General features: G+C 37.2%; 1 protein-coding gene and 1 non-coding gene across 6 annotated transcripts in view; one reads left to right on the top strand and one right to left on the bottom strand.

Moving 5' to 3' along the window:
• CUL4B (cullin 4B) overlaps positions 1–15582 on the bottom strand; it is a 35536-nt gene that overhangs the window by 15935 nt on the left and 4019 nt on the right. For 4 of the 5 annotated variants that reach the window (XM_008976739.5, XM_063601661.1, XM_063601662.1 and 1 more), the window contains 7 exons: positions 5247–5350; positions 4659–4728; positions 3555–3628; positions 2592–2754; positions 2224–2313; positions 1837–1919; positions 1076–1143 (listed from right to left, as the gene is read on the bottom strand). In XM_008976739.5, coding sequence (XP_008974987.1) covers positions 1076–1143; positions 1837–1919; positions 2224–2313; positions 2592–2754; positions 3555–3628; positions 4659–4728; positions 5247–5350 — 652 coding nt within the window. Of the gene's footprint in view, positions 1–1075; positions 1144–1836; positions 1920–2223; positions 2314–2591; positions 2755–3554; positions 3629–4658; positions 4729–5246; positions 5351–9268; positions 15058–15582 lie in introns of those variants that run through there. The other variant, XM_063601663.1, reaches the window with a different exon arrangement.
• Positions 2425–2528, top strand: LOC112438611 (small nucleolar RNA U13). Its single transcript, XR_003027013.1, has one exon. It is a non-coding gene; the product is annotated as a small nucleolar RNA U13 (small nucleolar RNA).

Genomic DNA, 15582 nt, shown 5'->3' on the forward strand with positions numbered 1-15582 from the left:
CATCTTTCTGGGTAAAAACTAAATATAGAGACTTTAGTCGCCATAAAAATAAAAACAGGCCAGGCACGGTGGCTCACACCTGTAATCCCAGCACTTTGGGAGGCTGAGGCAGGAGGATCAATTGAAGCCAGGAGGTCAAGACCAGCCTGGGCACAACAGTAAGACCCCCTCCCCCTCTCTATTTTAATTCAAAAAGTTAAAAAAATTAAAAAGAAAAAGAAAAATGGTTAACTCCATAATGGTTTGTGCCATTTAGCATGATAGATTAGAGGCAAAAACAAACTTATAAAAACTGGCTTACATAAATATACATTATAAATACCTCATATATGTAGTAGCCATATTATGTACATAGTTATATTTCAGAATACTGGATATAGCCTGTGATATATCAAAAGCCATGCATAAATAGGTCAAATTTAAATGAGGCTCTAATAAATATTTGATTTCCAGGATGAAATAACAGTATAACTGCATTAAATTTCTAAATATATAAATTTTTATACAAAAGAAAATATTGTTGGGGAGAAAGGTAAGGCTTTTACCTATTTGCGGCATTCTCAAAGTAAAATGTAGGGTATACTCTAAATTCACTTGGGATTAGAAGTGCTTGGTTTGACATGCCATGAACAACAAAAAACCCTCACCGCTTTAGTGTAAAAAGGAATACCTTTCCTTACTGAAAGCTTACATATTAGTCAAGAATTTCCCACTTTTTTTCTTTTATTTTATTTAAAGAGACGAGAGTCTCACTATGTTGCCCAGGCTGACCTCAAACTCCTGGGCTGAAGCAATCCTCCTGCCTCAGCCTCTCAAGTAGCTGATACTACAGGCACATATCAACCACTGTTTTTTTATTGGTATTTGTGGATCCCTCTCTTCTAGTTCCTGTATCTTTCAGATAAGAAAACTGGCACCTCCAGGAAGTTTACTGTGATTAATAAAGATTGTGTCCATCCTCAGAAATGCAGCCACATGCTATCAAACTTTTAAAAGGGCAACATCTTTAAAAATTCCCTACTAGTTTGCCACTACCATTTAAAAAGCAATCTCTTATTTACAAATTGCCAATTACCTTTCTGAAGAATTGCTGTTAAGTGTTCACCTAGAAGTTGTTTTTCTACAGTAGCAATTAATGACTTCCTACAAGGAAAAAAAAAAAAAGGTTAGTATTATTGACGTTTGACTTCCAGAAAATGTAAAGCCTCTCCTGAGGGGGGAAAAAAATCAAATAGCTCATTTTATGTTGATTTCAAGATTCCTATCCTATGTATAAATTTATTGGTGCTCAGAGTTACTATACTTTATGCCTAAAAGAAAAAGACATAAAGGAACTGACAGGCAAAAATTTTTAAAAAACACTGCATATTTTAGAATTTGGTTTACATAATGAAATGAATATCTCCAAGACCTTGCTGTAGTCGGCTTTTTCCAAGTTTTGCTACTTTTATTAGGAAGGTAAAGAAGTACTACATACAGAGGCCCCTCGACTGGCAATATTAATACTTAGGAAAGCACAGAAATAGGGGAATCCACTGAATTTTAATTGGCCTGAAGAGTTTAAAGGTCACATCAGCCTCTAGTATTATTTCTAAATTACCTTCTAAACACACACACACACACACACACACACACACACACACCCCTAATAATCGAATCCTTGGATGAAAACTAATTAACTAGGGAAAAGAATAACTTGAAGTTTGTATTATGAAAACAACTGTTAACACTTCAAATCACACCTGAAAACAGTTACTAACATGTTTAAGATGGCTAAAGTGCTGCAAGTGATTTAACGACAGTTTAAGACTATTAAATTCAGCATGTAATACTTACTGGGTGGTCTGATCTAAGTAAGTAATAAGTCTGTCTGCTTCTTCTTCTAGACGTTTGTTAACATGATGTAGATATTCAGGAACCTACAAAGATAGTTTTTTATATTATTGTTTTCCTCCCCATAAATCATTCAGAAAATGTCAAGTCCAAAAGATCCTGGAAGTGGCCCTGTCAAATGTGACAGGGTAGAATCATATGTAAAAATTTATAGGTAGAGTTTATGATCCAGAATTCTAGCCTTTAAGAAGAGAGAAAAGAAAGGAGCACCTAAGTGAGAGAAGAGCATCACAATGTTGGGAAGATAAATGCAAAGGGAAGCTTATATTCTACAAAGTAAGGTCTATTGTGAGAGACAGTGAGAATTTATTAGTCATGATTTTTAAATACCTCTCTTTCTTGCATTAATTTTTGGCCTTCAGCTGCATAGAGCCGGTTAGTTTCTTCCAAAAATCGTTGTTCAAAAGAATCTTGATAAATCTGGAGGGGGAACAAAATGAAGGAGATCATTTATTTAGCAAATATTTACTAAATGTCCTCTATGTCTATGTAAACAGCATTATGAATTTGGTTTTTAAACATGAAGCTAGGATCCTTTTGTAGTTTAGAAGCATGATGATTGGGTTTTTATGCTCATATATGAGATGTGCTTCCTTCAAACCTTGTTATGACATCAGCACATTACCTGTCTGATGTGGGGGGAAAAAAAACTAGGAATAGCAATCAGCTCTGTATAGTATGTGTAGTAGTTAACTTACTTGCAAATCAGACAGCATGCTTAAAAGGCTTCGAAGTAAACTTCTATCAATTGCTTCACCATTCCTTTCCCTCTCAATCAAGAGAAGAATGCCATCAATTGTCTTATTCTGCACTTTCTGATCACTTATAATATGAGCCCTAAATAACTCCAGTCCCATGTCCCTAAAATAAAAAACACATATAACCTAAATTAATTGACAATACCACTTCTGAAGAGGTTTGCTTAACTTCTTACCACATGTTCCCATGCTAATTAGGGCTCCAGGGCTTTGAAGCAGCAATTGTCAAAAAATAAAATCCACACATTTAATTTTGAATAACATTATTAGATTAAAGAACACAGGAAACTCATTTTGTCTTTACTGAGAATTGAAGCTAAATTCCTATTTTCCTCCATAACTAAGTTTTGTTGTATTATTTCTTTTTGTGGATTTCTTCTTTGCTCAAATCAACAGACAAAATTAGTTCAAAGACATAAAACAGTTTTCACTGTACTGGTATTGAAAGCTTATTTGGTTATTTATCAACTGGTTTCAATACTGAAGAATCAGTGAATTCTGATCATTGCTGTAGGCAGATGATAGGTACATGGGAGGGGGAAGAGTTCATGATACTATTCTATTTTTGTGTATACATGGACTTTTGCATAATGTTAAATGAGTGAACTCTTGATGGTCAGCAGCAAAATGAATCACAATCATAGACATTCCAGAGCAAACTTTAGTCCCCTTGGCTAACAAAAAACTTCTTCATAAATTAATATATGCCCAGGGAATGTTAGCTATCTTCAATATTAGCATAGGCAACATATTATTAGGAAGATAAAACTGCTACAAAGGAAAGTCTAGAACCAAATGTGAATTTTTAGAATATTCACAGTATAGCTTATACTCTTTCATTAGTGTAATTAAGATTTGAGTATGATTTGGAACAATCTTTTCATATTTTTCTGGCATCCTTACCAAATGGAGGGTAGCATTGAATTCTGAAGAACGTAAGTTCTATCCAGAAACAAAAAAATGCTCCTGATCATGATCTGCCAATGAAAAAAAAAGAAATCAAACAAGTTTTGTATGTTGTGAAGCTGAAATATTTGCTTTCAATAAGAATAAAACTGAAGAGTTTGTCTGTATATATAATATTAGATTACTAAGATCAAACACGCAGATAAACACATCTATCTGAGAATATGCCCATATCGTTTTTATTACTCAACAGTCAATCCTTTTTGTGTTTTCTAGAAAAAAGACACTTAAAATGGCCCTCTGATTTACTACTTGAGAAGTAACTGAAAAATCAAGGGGACACTCATATAATTCTTCCTGCGCCACAGTGCTTGGGAATGAAGCTGCCTTACATTGCACATGTGAGGGTTTTTTTGGCAGGGGGTGGGGGTGGGGAGGGGTGATGGATTTTAAGATTTTAATCTGTAGAATATAAGGTATAAACCAGATTAAGAAAAATGGAAAAGGTTGTTATCTGAATAAACTAAAACACAGGACCATCAGGCACCTTCACAGGTAATCAAATAGTGGACAGGATAACCATCAAGAGAGAAAAAAAATAAGAGTGACAGACGAAATGTAGCTTTTTAATGAATGAGATAAATACATTTTTGGTAAGTGTGACAAAAATAAAAATGAACCCAAGGTGCAAGACATTCTGAAATGCAGGTTTACCTGTAACTTGTGGTTTTAAAATAGAAAACTCAACCAAAACTAGTTTCCAATTCAGAAAAGGAACTTGGGAGGAAGAATGGGAGGGGGGCGAGGGATAAAAGACTACAGTGGTGCAATGTATACTGCTCTGGTGAAGGGTGCACCAAAATCTTACAAATCACCACTAAGGAACTTACTCATGTAACCAAATGTCACCTGTACCCCAATAACTTACGGGAAAATAAAAAATAAATAAATTTTTAAAAAAAGAAAAAAAAAGAAAAGGAATAGATATTGAAGCAATCTCCCTATTGCTAAGTTTTAAAAACTAACATTCCTGTATTTGAAGAAATGTTTTTAACTATTAATACAATGTTTAGCCAAAATACAATACTTTTTCCAGCTTACCATTTGTCTGCAATGGTTTTGCCAGCATCTATCAATCTTCTTTAAAAAAAGAACACTATCCAATGAATCCCTGAAACATATGTTAAGGATATCTTAAAGCGTTTGGTACAAGTCATATGTGCCATGTGACAGACAGCACATTAGTCTTAAACATGAATACCTTGCACACTAAGTGAAACTAAATGGCACTTGATTATGCACCAAAGTGCTATTTCCTAATTTGTAAAAGAAAAAAAAACATAGTTTATACTAAAAAACACCTTTAAAAACAAGTCTTAGACATAACTGAACATCGTGTTTTCAGTTTACGATTTCCCTTAGGAGATTATTTTTCCTCAAGTGGAAATCTGTTAGGGCAAAAAGGGTAAAGACATAAGGACATCTTATTTACATGAATACCACATGTAGTCCTGGACACGAATTAAGGCTGAAAAGTCAAAATGTGTTTGTTTCTCAAGAAACACAAGGCACAAAAAATGACAAACCTACAAAATACAGGCATTCTACTTCAAGCTGGGTTAAACAGTGAGGGGTAGGGACAGAGAGGAAGACAAAATTATTCACGATTTTTTGTTTTAAAAAGGATATTCTCTGAATTGATGAATCTGTGCTTTGATGTGATCTTCGCAGATCTGTCTCAGCTGTTTGTACAAGTTTGCAGAAATCTTGTAAGAACAGAGATTTTCTACAGCCTGCAAGGTTAAAATACTTTCTTAAGGAGAGGATGAAGGATTTCTCAACTATTTACATCAGATTCTTATTAATTTGATATTTCTACCACATCAGCTTATTAAAAAGGGTTATTCATCCACTTAAGACACAAGGTAAAACAACAAAATATATCAATGTGGGTGGCAAACTTTCTCATAACCAATGCACTGTATCAAAAAAGAACAAATTACAGGTTTAGCATCTTTAATCTAAAAATCTGAAATCCAAAAAGCTCAAAAATCTGAAACTTTTTGAGTGCCAACATGCTGCTCAAAGAAAATCCTACTTGGGCTGGGTACAGTGGTTCATGCCTGTAATCCCAACATTTTGGGGGGCCAAGGTGAGAGGATTGCTTGATGCCAGGCTAGAACAGCCTAGGCAACTGTGATGGTTACTACTGAGTGTCAACTTGATTGGACTGAAGGATACAAAGTATTGATCCTGGGTGTGTCTGTGAGGGTGTTGCCAAAAGAGATTAACATTTGAGTCAGGGGGCTGGGGAAGGCAGATCCACCCTTAACCTGGTGGGCACAATCTAATCAGCTTCCAGTGAATATAAAGCAGGCCAAAAAAAGTGAAAAGGAGAGAAGGGCCTAGCCTCCCAGCCTACATCTTTCTCCCATGCTGGATGCTTCCTGCCCTCGAACATCAGACTCCAAGTTCTTCAGTTTTGGGAATCAACCTGGCTCTCCTTACTCCTCAGCTTGCAGACAGCCTATTGTGGGACCTTGTGATCGTGTAAGTTAACACTTAATAAACTCCCCTTTATATATATCTCCTACTAGTTCTGTAGTTCTGTCCCTCTAAGAAAACCCTGACTAATACAGAAACAAAGCAAGACACCATCTCTACAAAAAATTTAAAAATTAGCTGGGCCCAGTGGTGTGTACCTGTAGTTCCAGCTATTTAGGAGGCTGAGGCAGGAGGATCCCTTGAGCCCAAGAGTTCAAGGTTGAAGTGAACCATGACTACGCCACTGCACTCTAGCCTGGGGACAAAGTGACACCTTGTCTCAAAAATAAAAAAGCTGTCTTGTTTAAAATATTAATCATTTTCACAAGCAGAGCTTCATTTTGGGTTTAAAAAAGAATTTCACCTGTTGTTTATGTATCAGATGGGTTGGGCAGTCCTACTACAATTGAATTAAAATTTACTTAAACGTTCTTGGATTTTCCAGAACAGAACAAAGCAGAAATTATTGCTAGTAGTATGATAATGAGTATGATATAATACCAAGGAATTTTCTCCAACATTTCAGTTTAAGAATAGTTAAATATAGATTTTAAAATCTGTGGCTGGGCGCAGTGGCTCATGCCTGTAATCCCAGCGGTTTAGGAGGCTGAGGCGGGTGGATCACTTGAGGTCAGGAGTTCAAAATCAGCCTGGCCAACATAGTGAAACCCCGTCTCCACTAAAAATACAAAAATTAGCCGGACATGGTGGTGCACGCCTGTAATCCCAGCTACTCAGGAGGCTGAGGCAGGAGAATTGCTTGAACCCAGGAGGTGGAGGGTGCAGTGAGCCGAGATCACACCAGTGCACTCCAGCCTGGGCAACAGAGAGAGACTCCATCTCAAAAAGGAATAAAATAAAAAATAAATAAAATTTGTACAACTGAATTAACACCAATTACAAAAGAAAGAACTGCATTTTTACTTTACTTTAATAACTGAATTGGTCTTCTTTTATACTCAGATTCCAGAAGGATGACCTTCAGATTTCAGTAAGTTTCCTGTTATGCATATATAAAAGACTTTCAAATTTAAAACAACAGGCATGGTAAAACTCTTTGGGAAAACTCTGATATAATCTATAATTCCAAGTGGTAATGACTTAAATGTAACACCAGAATTCCTTTCTCACCACAACAGAAGAAAAAAATTCCATTAAAATGAACTCTAGGGGGTTCTGTGGGTTGGAGTGGAATTTTAAAAATATGTAGTTAGAAGTCACATTCCCAATATGCAGGTCCAGTAAATAAATTAGCAAATGAAAAGAAAGCTTGGCAGAGCGCGGTGGCTCACGCCTGTAATCCCAGCACTTTGGGAGGCCGAGGCGGGCAGATCATGAGGTCTGGAGTTTGAGACCAGTCTGACCAACATAGTGAAACCCTGTCTCTACTAAAAACACAAAAATTAGCCGGGTGTGGTGGTGTGCACCAGCTACTCGGGAGGCTGAGGCAAGAGAATCTCATCAACCCGGGCGGTGGAGGTTGCAGTGAGCCGAGAATGTGCCATTGCATTCCAGCCCAGGCAACAGTGTGAGACTCTGTCTCGAGAAGAGAAGAGAAAAGAAGAGAAGAGCAGAGCTTAAAGGAAACCTCTTACACCATGAGACAAGTCACCACACCTCATCAGGAAACAGCAGGCCAATTAGATTGAGCAGCTATGGAGGAATAAGAAGGCTGAGACCCTGCTGGCCTGCCCACTTTTCACGTGACCTGGGGCTAGGCCACAAATGCTTAAGGGAATTTACATTTATTTCATGTGCCTCTCTGTTCACACAGGTCCTTTGTGGACTGTCCCCCTTCTACCTTTAGTATTCCTCTCCTTGTATCTCACCGTTCCTTCTGAATGACTGTTTTCTCAGCATTTCTTATCGCTCTGCTTAGATTCTGTCATATGACTTAGTGCGTACTTCATCTTTCCACATTGCGTACTTCCGGTACTTCTCTAAGTCCTATTTATCCCATTTCCTTCTGCTATGTTCCCTTCTCAAATAAAACAGTTCTCGGCACATCTACTTATCTTCTCACACAAGATACCATATTCCCTTACTACTCAATTAGGTCCCACTTCTTCCAATAAGTTCTTCTTAATTGACTCAGCTACCAGTGACTCACATGGCACTCGCACCCATCATACCACACTGACTTAGTCATTGAGTCAACACTATTTATCTCCCAACCACTGGACACTTCTTACACAAAACTACTTATCTTTTTATGTGTATATCTTCTCTCTCTGACTCCTTAATGACAGAAAGACATTGTGTGTTCATCTATCTATAAGTTCTTTAATACTTTTTGAGCTTTGAACCAAGTGAATACATGAAGTATTCAAAAAAAACTCTAGCAATGTGTCCTGCACATAGAAAGGGCTTCTAGTATGAGAAAAGTTGCCAGAAAACGTGTAATTACGATTGAGTGTGCTAGATGCTATGATGAGGATAAGCAGAGAGATGAGGCCCCTAACCCAGCATTCAGGGGAGGGCAAGTCAGAAAAGCCTTCCTGGGAAGAGGTAAAGGGACAGAGTCCCAAAGACCCAAAGGGAAACAGATAAAAAGTTAGTGGAAATAGTGAGAAATCGAGAATTAAGCTGGGCTTTACAGCACAGAGTCTCACCTGTGTTTGGCTGGAGGGTGGTTTAAGAACTTTAAGGCAAGAAAGGCAGGAGCATCTAAGGTGAGTTTTGAGGTCAAGTTCGGAGGGAACATTCTGTTTTTCTAATTTAGCCTTGACTGCTTAACCTATAGACCGGATCTAGTCATTTTCCTTCCTCAACAACCTTCCATCAAGCTTTTCCTGTACTGTGATGGAGCAATCTCATAATAGGTATAAATAAACAAACAAAAAGAACTATCCGGTACATGGTCTGCTATCATTTATGTAAAAAAGGGACAAAATAAAAACATACACAGTCGTTTTACGTATATAAAACATCTCTGGAAAGATACCCAAAAAACTAATAATGTCTGTCACAAAGAGAACTAACTAGGGGACTGGAGGATGGGGTGGAAGTGAGACTTTTCACTACATGCTCTGCAATACTTTCGGGGCTTTGAACCAGAGGAATATATCAGGTATTCAAAAAACTTAAATCCTTGCCTTCCCCAGTAAAAGCCTTTCTAACTTCCCCACCACCATACTTTTAAGCATGGTGTTCAAGGCAAATCTTACCACTTTCATCTCATGTCTGATTATAACTTTTCTTTTTTCTTTTTTTTTTAGATGGAGTCTTGCTCTGTCGCTCAGATTGGGGTGCAATCTTGGCTCAGTGCAACCTCTGCCTCCAGGTTCCAGTGGTTCTCCTGTTTCAGCCTCTCAAGTAGCTGGGATTACAAGCATGCACCGCCACACTCAGCTAGGTTTTTTTGTATTTTTAGTAGAGATGGGGTTTTACCATGTTGGCCAGGCTAGTCTCGAACTCCTGACTTCAAGTGAACTGTTCACCTCAGCCTCCCAAAGTGCTGGATTACATGCATGAGCCACCTTGGCCACCCGATTATAACCTTTCACACATCCTTTGATCCAAGTACTCCACTTTTCTCACCTTTGGGCAAGATTTGGAGTGGTGTCTGTAAAACAGTGGCTTCCAAAATGTTTTGACCCAAAGCCACAGTAGGAAATCTAATGTCACAATCCATCATACATAAATTTATGTAACTAAAATAAAATCTTCACGAACCTACACATCATTACTCTATGTGATGCATTCTGATATTTGCTATTTCATTTCTTTTTAAAAAATGCTGGTCACGAACTATTAATTTCATGAACCTATTAGAACATAAGTAACTTAGGGTAGGTACTTATGCTCTCTTACTAGTACTAAGTGCTTTCCATAACCCCAAGGTATCAGTCCAGTTTTGGACACAGTAAGCAGTCATGGATTGAACAAGGAATGACTGTTTACTAAGTACTCTTCATCCTATTACATGCTGGGATGGAAACAGGAATAAGAAGGTGTTTGAGATAAGCTCTATTTTACTCTAGATCTTTGAAAAGCACTTTTAGAAATATATTCTTTTAAATATTATGTATTTATTATTTATGTATTTTTACATATTATGCATTGTTTTATTTAAATATTATGTACTATTAATGTATTTTTACATATTATGCATTACGTATTTATTATTTACACTAATAAAACACTTTGGGAATCTCTGGAAGTAACCTCTTGCCTCACAAACAACTATTTGTAATAAACAGATTCTAGATAACTGCAACCTCTGCCTCCTGGGTTCAACCGATTCTCATGCCTTAGCCTTCCCAGTAGCTCGGATTACAGACACGTGCCACCACACCTGGCTGAATTTTGTATTTTTGGTAGAGACTGGGTTTCACCATGTTGGCCAAGCTGGTCTTGAATGCCTGACCTCAGGTGATCCGCCCACCTTGGCCTCCCAGAGTGTTGGGATTTCAGGCGTCAGCCACCGCACCCAGCCTTACAAGTCTTTTTAATAAAACTATCTTTTTATTTAAGCTCCCACTAATTACCAGTAAATATGCTGCCTTAAATCCTTTGAAGGTACTTAGGTATAAAATACAGGCATTCTAGCAAGCTTCTAACCCTTATTCTTCCAAATCCCAGCCCTTCCCCTCCATAATCCACAGGATACATAAAAAATGTGTCTTTCTTCACAAGGATGAGCTAAAAAAAAGTGTCTGAAAAAAAACACAGTCAAAAAAAATATATAAACGTGTAGCAAATGACATATGCAAATATTTACTGAACAACAGACAATAAAAAAGATACTGAATTTCCACCAGGGTGTTGAACTCTGGTCACTGGTCTAAGGAGTGGAGTCTTAGCTTTCGAGCTATGTTTACAGATAGTAAGTAAAGCACATAACAAAAATTCAACAACTGATATAGCAATAAGATCTACATTATCTCTCTTTTTATGTCAAGTAAATATGGCTAAGATACTCTAAGTATTCAAAAACTAAGAATCTGTTTAAAGGAAACCAACTATACAATGAAACCTAAACTCCTTTTCTTTTTACTTCCAGTAAACAGGACTTAAATAAGACTGAAAATTATCAAGGACTAAGAATTTGTAAGTGCACATTTTAAAATTTTTTATTATTTAATAATCTATTGTATATTTCAAAATAACAAAGAGTAGAATTTTAGTTGTACATTTTAAAAAACAGCAACAATAGTACTGATGAACGATTCAGTAAAAAGAGAAATACATAATACATAATAGACTAAGCTTTAAGACATCAACAGGGTGACAAAAGTTACACAGACTCCAACAGCTAGTCATCAACAATGCTAAGAATCTAACTGCTTTCTTAATAATCACTGACTGCTTAAGCAACCAGATTTTACAATTGATAATAACCTATACTATTTGATTCTAGTCCTGTGGTCATCTACTCTATAAATGAATCGTTAATAGAAAGGTTCATCATTTAAGGTTTATTTCGCAAAAAGGTAACTACAGTTCCCATTATTAATAATAAATAAAATTATTTTCATCAGAATTGAAGTATGGACTAGGCTTGACTTTAAAAATAGCTAGAGTTTTATAGGAAAGGTAAATGTTACACGCTCCTGTACAAACTTCCAGCATCTCCAAAAAAGGTAGCTGATCTTAAACACTGTACTAGGCCAGACATGGTGGCTCATGCCTGTAAGCCTGGCACTTTGGGAGGCCAAGGCGGGATGATTGCTTGAGGCCAGGAGTTCGAGAACAGCCTGGGCAACATAGCAAGACCCTCATATCTCTAAACAAAACAAAACAAAACAAAACAAAACAAAACAAAGCACTGCGGCTACTCATACAAAAGTTGAGAACATGAGCTCATAATAGGATTATGAAAATAATCCTATTTAAAATATTACTTATTAATAGTAAAAAAACTCACACCAAAACCAAAATTCCAACTGTACGATACCACATGTGAAAACAAGACACATTCTTTTTAAGCGTAGAGGGACACTGTTCCTAGAGAGTTCCTGTCTTTTTCTATTATTTTTTCAATTTCGCTAATGGTGTCTACTGAAGCACATTTGGAATGTAATCTATTTATCAGACAGCTGTTCTGGCCCAGTGTAGATTTAGAATTTAAAATCGTGTGGCTTCAGAGCTCTAAAATAAAATGTAATTTTAAAATAAAGATTTCTTTTCTAAAGACTCAAATATCTACTATCATTGATGACACATACCAATATATAGTAGGAACTGTGATAATTACTTTTTTGCAATATTTCATTTACGTCTAAAAAACCCTACCATATAGGTAGCCGTTAGTCTCACCATCTTGTAAATGAGGAAACCAAGACTTAGAGAAGTAACTCGCCCAAAGTTATATGATGAGTGACAGATTTGTAACCTAAGGCAGGCTGGACAGCTCAAAAGTCAGTGCATTTAATCAGTCTTATTTGCAGTCAATTAAAAACAAGCACGCAAACAAACAAAACAGTCAAATGAAAACATTAATCACTGCCTCACACCCACAGGATCTCAAGGTTGTCAAGGAAAGATAATTTTAAAACTCAGGTCCAATTCTAATTTAAAATTACTTTAAAAAGACAATGTTTGCTTACTGCAAGTGTACTTAGAACAGCATGTTCTTTTATAGAAATTAAAAACTTAGTAGGCAGTACATGCAACCCACACTAGGGACTTCCATACTTAAAGCTTTAAAGCAAAATGTTTTTTCATGCAGAAGTAAGTTCTAAGCAGATATATGCCAGTAAGTGTTTACCTCAGAGAAAGAGGGTGGGACAGGGGTTTGGAGAACTTTTGTATAACTACATATTTCCACATTATTTCAATTTTAGAAGAGTACTTTTTCTTATGTTTTTATTTCCCACTCAGGTAGATTGAGAGAGTACTTCTAATTACGTTTCAATGAGTCAAAATCAAACAAGCACCTGAAGTCCAGATTATATGAAATAGCTTTACCTCCTTTATCCTCCTGTTTGAACTTGAACATCTCAAAATAATCTTTCTGAGAACAATCCAAAGGAACATTTATAAAATTAAGGTCAAAAACAGTAAAAGAGCTAAAAACCAATGCTTTTGAATTCATTATAGCAAAAGCAGTAAGGTATTATGAAAAATGCAAACAGTGAAGTTATAAGACTTGTGACTAGGCTAAAGAAATGCAACTGAACAACAGCAGGTAAAACTTACGAAGTACAAGAAAACAAAAACAAGAGATGCAAGCTCTATGCTCTTGAAAGAAAAAGATTTAACAGAATCAATGTATCAGGAAAAGTATTTTCAAATCAAAAGCTCTGGAAAAATATTCAAGGTAAAGTAAATAGGGTTAATTAATAACCACAATAAACATTTGTTACAAATATGGAATATATAAAATATTATTGAAATTAAATATGCTGTATACCAGCATATCCAAATAAACACCATATACTATCCAAATAAACACCGCTTATGCATGCACAGATAAAAATACTACTAAAATGATAAAGAGCTTTTTCCCTAAAGTAAAACAATTTAATTGTTTCAAACACTGCACTACAGTGGTATTCAAAGTACCAGGGTATATTAGTGAGGTGGTACAGGAGTAAAAGTGCAATGAACTAGAAATCCAGCATCTCAGTTTGAGTTGCCCCTGCTCTGCCAATATGTGACTCTGGGCAGGTTATTCAACTTCTCTGAGACTCAGTCTCCTCATCAATAAAGTGGGGATAGGCCAGGCGCGGTGGCTCACACCTGTAATCCCAGCACCTTGGGAGGTGGAGGCGGGTGGATCACTTGAGGTCAGGAGTTCGAGATCAGCCCGGCCAACATGGTGAAACCCTGTCTCTACTAAAAATACAAAAACTAGCAGGGCGTGGTGGCAGGCGCCTGTAATTCCACCTACTTGGGAAGCTGAGGCAAGAGATCACTTGAGCCCGGGAGGTGGAGGTTGCAGTGAGCCGAGATCACGCCACTGCACTCCAGCCTGAGTGACATAGCAAGACTCCAACTCAAAAAAAAAAAAAAAAAAAAGTGGGGATAGTAACTACTACCCTACGTACCCCAGAAAGGGTTTCCATAATGCTTATATGAGATAATACGAGATGAATCCCCTTTGCAGGCTGTCACGGACACCACAAAGAAAAAATATTGGACCACATGCTCTCTTAAGGCCTTTCCAAGTCAGTTTCATATTTTGGCTTTTATTGTTGTACATTTTAAGAGACGCATACATAATACGCCAAAAGAGCCATATGAAATGGGCTTATTCTTAAGTAATAGCTTAGTACTACAACTACTAGCCGACATTTGCATAGCATTATAATGCTTATAATGTTACACGGCATTATTACTATGTGTTGTGCACTGATTTGAGTATTTTGCGTGTACTAATTTTCACAGTAACAGAAACTGGTGATCTCAATTGACATGCTACAAGTGAAGAAGCTATAATGTGGCTTGTAAAAAAGTCTGACTCGTGATACCATCTTATATTTGTAAGATTATAGTGCCTGGAGGCGTTTTCCACAAATATCTCATTTGATTCTTATCAGCAACCTTGTGAGATAGGTAGGGCAAACTATTATTTCCTCTACTTTAGAGAGGAGGAAATTTAAATTGAGAGTGACGGCTGGGTTTGGTAGCTCATGCCTGTAATCTCAGCACCTTGGGAGGTTGAGGTGACAAGACTGCTGTAGCCCTGGAGTTCAAGACCAGCCTGGGCAACATAGCAAGACCCCTATCTCTTAAAAAAACAGGAAAAAAAACTGAGAGGGCTTTAGCACCTGGCCCAAGATTATGAGGGTAACAGCAGTCAAAACTAGATCCCAAACCCATCTTCTGACTCCTAATCCGGGATTTACCCATCACCATACTAGCTCTGCAACTAAAATATACAAATACTGATAAATAAAACCAACATAATTTCTTACAAGGTACTCATCAATACAAAAATTCAAGCTATTGTACTCTGAAGTATCTTTTTTTTTTTTTTTTGAGATGGAGTTTCACTCTTGTTGCCCAGGCTGGAGTGCAACGGTGCAATCTCGGCTCACCGCAACCTCTACCTCCTGGGTTCAAGCGATTCTCCTGCCTCAGCCTCCTGAGTAGCTGGGATTACAGGCATGCACCACATTGCCTGGCTAATTTTGTATTTTTAGTAGAGACGGGGTTTCTCCATGTTGGTCAGGCTGGTCTTGAACTCCTGACCTCAGGTGATCTGCCAGCCTTGGCCTCCCAAAGTGCTGGGATTACAGGTGTGAGCCACCGTGCCCGGCCTGAAGTATCTTTTAACACCAAATCCCTGACACTCTAATGAAAGTAACTTCTTGAATTGGTTGTGTGTCAAATACACAGTAGGGAAAAATTTCTTGGTAGCAAGGGATTGCCCTTAGGAACTGCCCTTAACATTATATTTAAGTGTAAGGACCCATTTGCTAAGTAAAGAATCTGAACCTCAGACTAAGCTGCTGGACTACAAACTGCTACTCATTTCTGGGCTAAGGTGCGTCTTGTAGCCCAGGTATTAGAAAAATGTAAAGAGCAAGAA

Source organism: Pan paniscus, chromosome X (genome assembly GCF_029289425.2).
Source record: "Pan paniscus chromosome X, NHGRI_mPanPan1-v2.0_pri, whole genome shotgun sequence".
Taxonomy (NCBI): Eukaryota; Metazoa; Chordata; class Mammalia; order Primates; family Hominidae; genus Pan; species Pan paniscus.